This window comes from Aplysia californica, unplaced genomic scaffold (assembly GCF_000002075.1).
Source record: "Aplysia californica isolate F4 #8 unplaced genomic scaffold, AplCal3.0 scaffold01182, whole genome shotgun sequence".
Lineage (NCBI taxonomy): Eukaryota > Metazoa > Mollusca > Gastropoda > Aplysiida > Aplysiidae > Aplysia > Aplysia californica.
Window position 1 is genome coordinate 75667 of NW_004798452.1, and position 1281 is coordinate 76947.

Below are 1281 nucleotides of genomic sequence, written 5' to 3' on the forward strand. Positions count from 1 at the left end.
CACACACATACACACACATACATACATTTATACACATGCGTGCACATCATCTCTGCCTTTCTGTAACCTCTTGTGTTTCAAGACTGACCCTGACTGTATTTAGAATTAGGTCGCTACAAGCAGAAGAATACATGCATGCCTCGCATATTAATAACCTTTTCCATTCTTGGCAGTCTTTTGAAGTTGGTGTTTGTTTTGAAAAAAATGTTCTAAAGCAAAAGGTCAGCGTTTATTATCGAAAGAGGTAACGTTCAACTTAGATTTCTCTCTCCACCACATACCTAGTGTTGTCTCACGACACCCAAAACTCTCTGAGACCAACCCGCTCACAGCTCAGAAACATAAGCAGAGACTACTACAACAACTACACCAGCAACAACAACAACAACATCACCACCAGCAACAGCAGCAGCAGCAACTACAACTACAGCACCAATGGACACCGCCGCCGCAGCTCCTGAAGGGTAGACGTCGCTCCAGTCTATCCAACTGGTCCTTGGAACAGCGCGGCGGGACAACATGGCGACTCGGGAGGCGGGGCTTAGACTCCTACGTCACTTCCGACAGGCGCAAGTTTCTGCGTAAAACTCTGTCTCAGGGAGACTTTTCCAAGATGTTGCCCGTCAAGTCCTTCATGGTGAGAGGTTTCTCGTTCAATTATACAATACATCCCGCCTCTGTAAAGACCAAAAAGTGTTGATAGGGGCGTTAAACCCATACACTCAAATATATACACCTCCGTCTCTTAGTTCACATAAATGTGTTGACAGGGGCGTTAAGATCATACACGTACTTACTTTTATATACATACATAGCGTTTCTTGATAACCTAATAGTATTGATAGGGGCTATTAATTCATACGTGTACTCGTCTTATTTATACAATGCATTCTGCCTCTGAAATAACCTAAAAGTCTTGATATGAGCATTAAACCCACATTATTACACGTACGTGCTTACTTACACAAAACACTGGAATGTGGGACGATAAAGGCCCACTAGGTTGTCTCTTTGCGTTGTTCTTGTGTGAGTTTTACGACAGATCAGATATACTTTGGGCACTTTGGGGCTCCGGGGGTAATTATTTGCTTGGCCAGACTCTCAGTAAGCATGCAGATCGACACTGAACTCATAGACAGAAGATGCATAGTGGACGTTGAGAAATATACCACTTATACGAGGGAAATAATAATTGTGGCGTATTGGTTTTACTCTTCTTGCAGGGGAGTTTTATCCCCTGATGGTAGCAGAGTTGACCACGAAATAGAAAATCCCCCCCCC

General features: G+C 43.6%; 1 protein-coding gene across 1 annotated transcript in view; it reads left to right on the top strand.

Annotated features, from left to right (window-relative positions):
• Positions 1-1030, top strand: part of LOC101856391 — a 9021-nt gene extending 7991 nt beyond the window's left edge. Inside the window, exon 2 of the mRNA XM_005112106.3 lies at positions 286-1030. Coding sequence (XP_005112163.1) covers positions 286-700 — 415 coding nt within the window. The 3' untranslated portion in view covers positions 701-1030. The remainder of the gene's footprint in view (positions 1-285) is intronic.
• Positions 1031-1281: the final 251 nt, after the last annotated feature.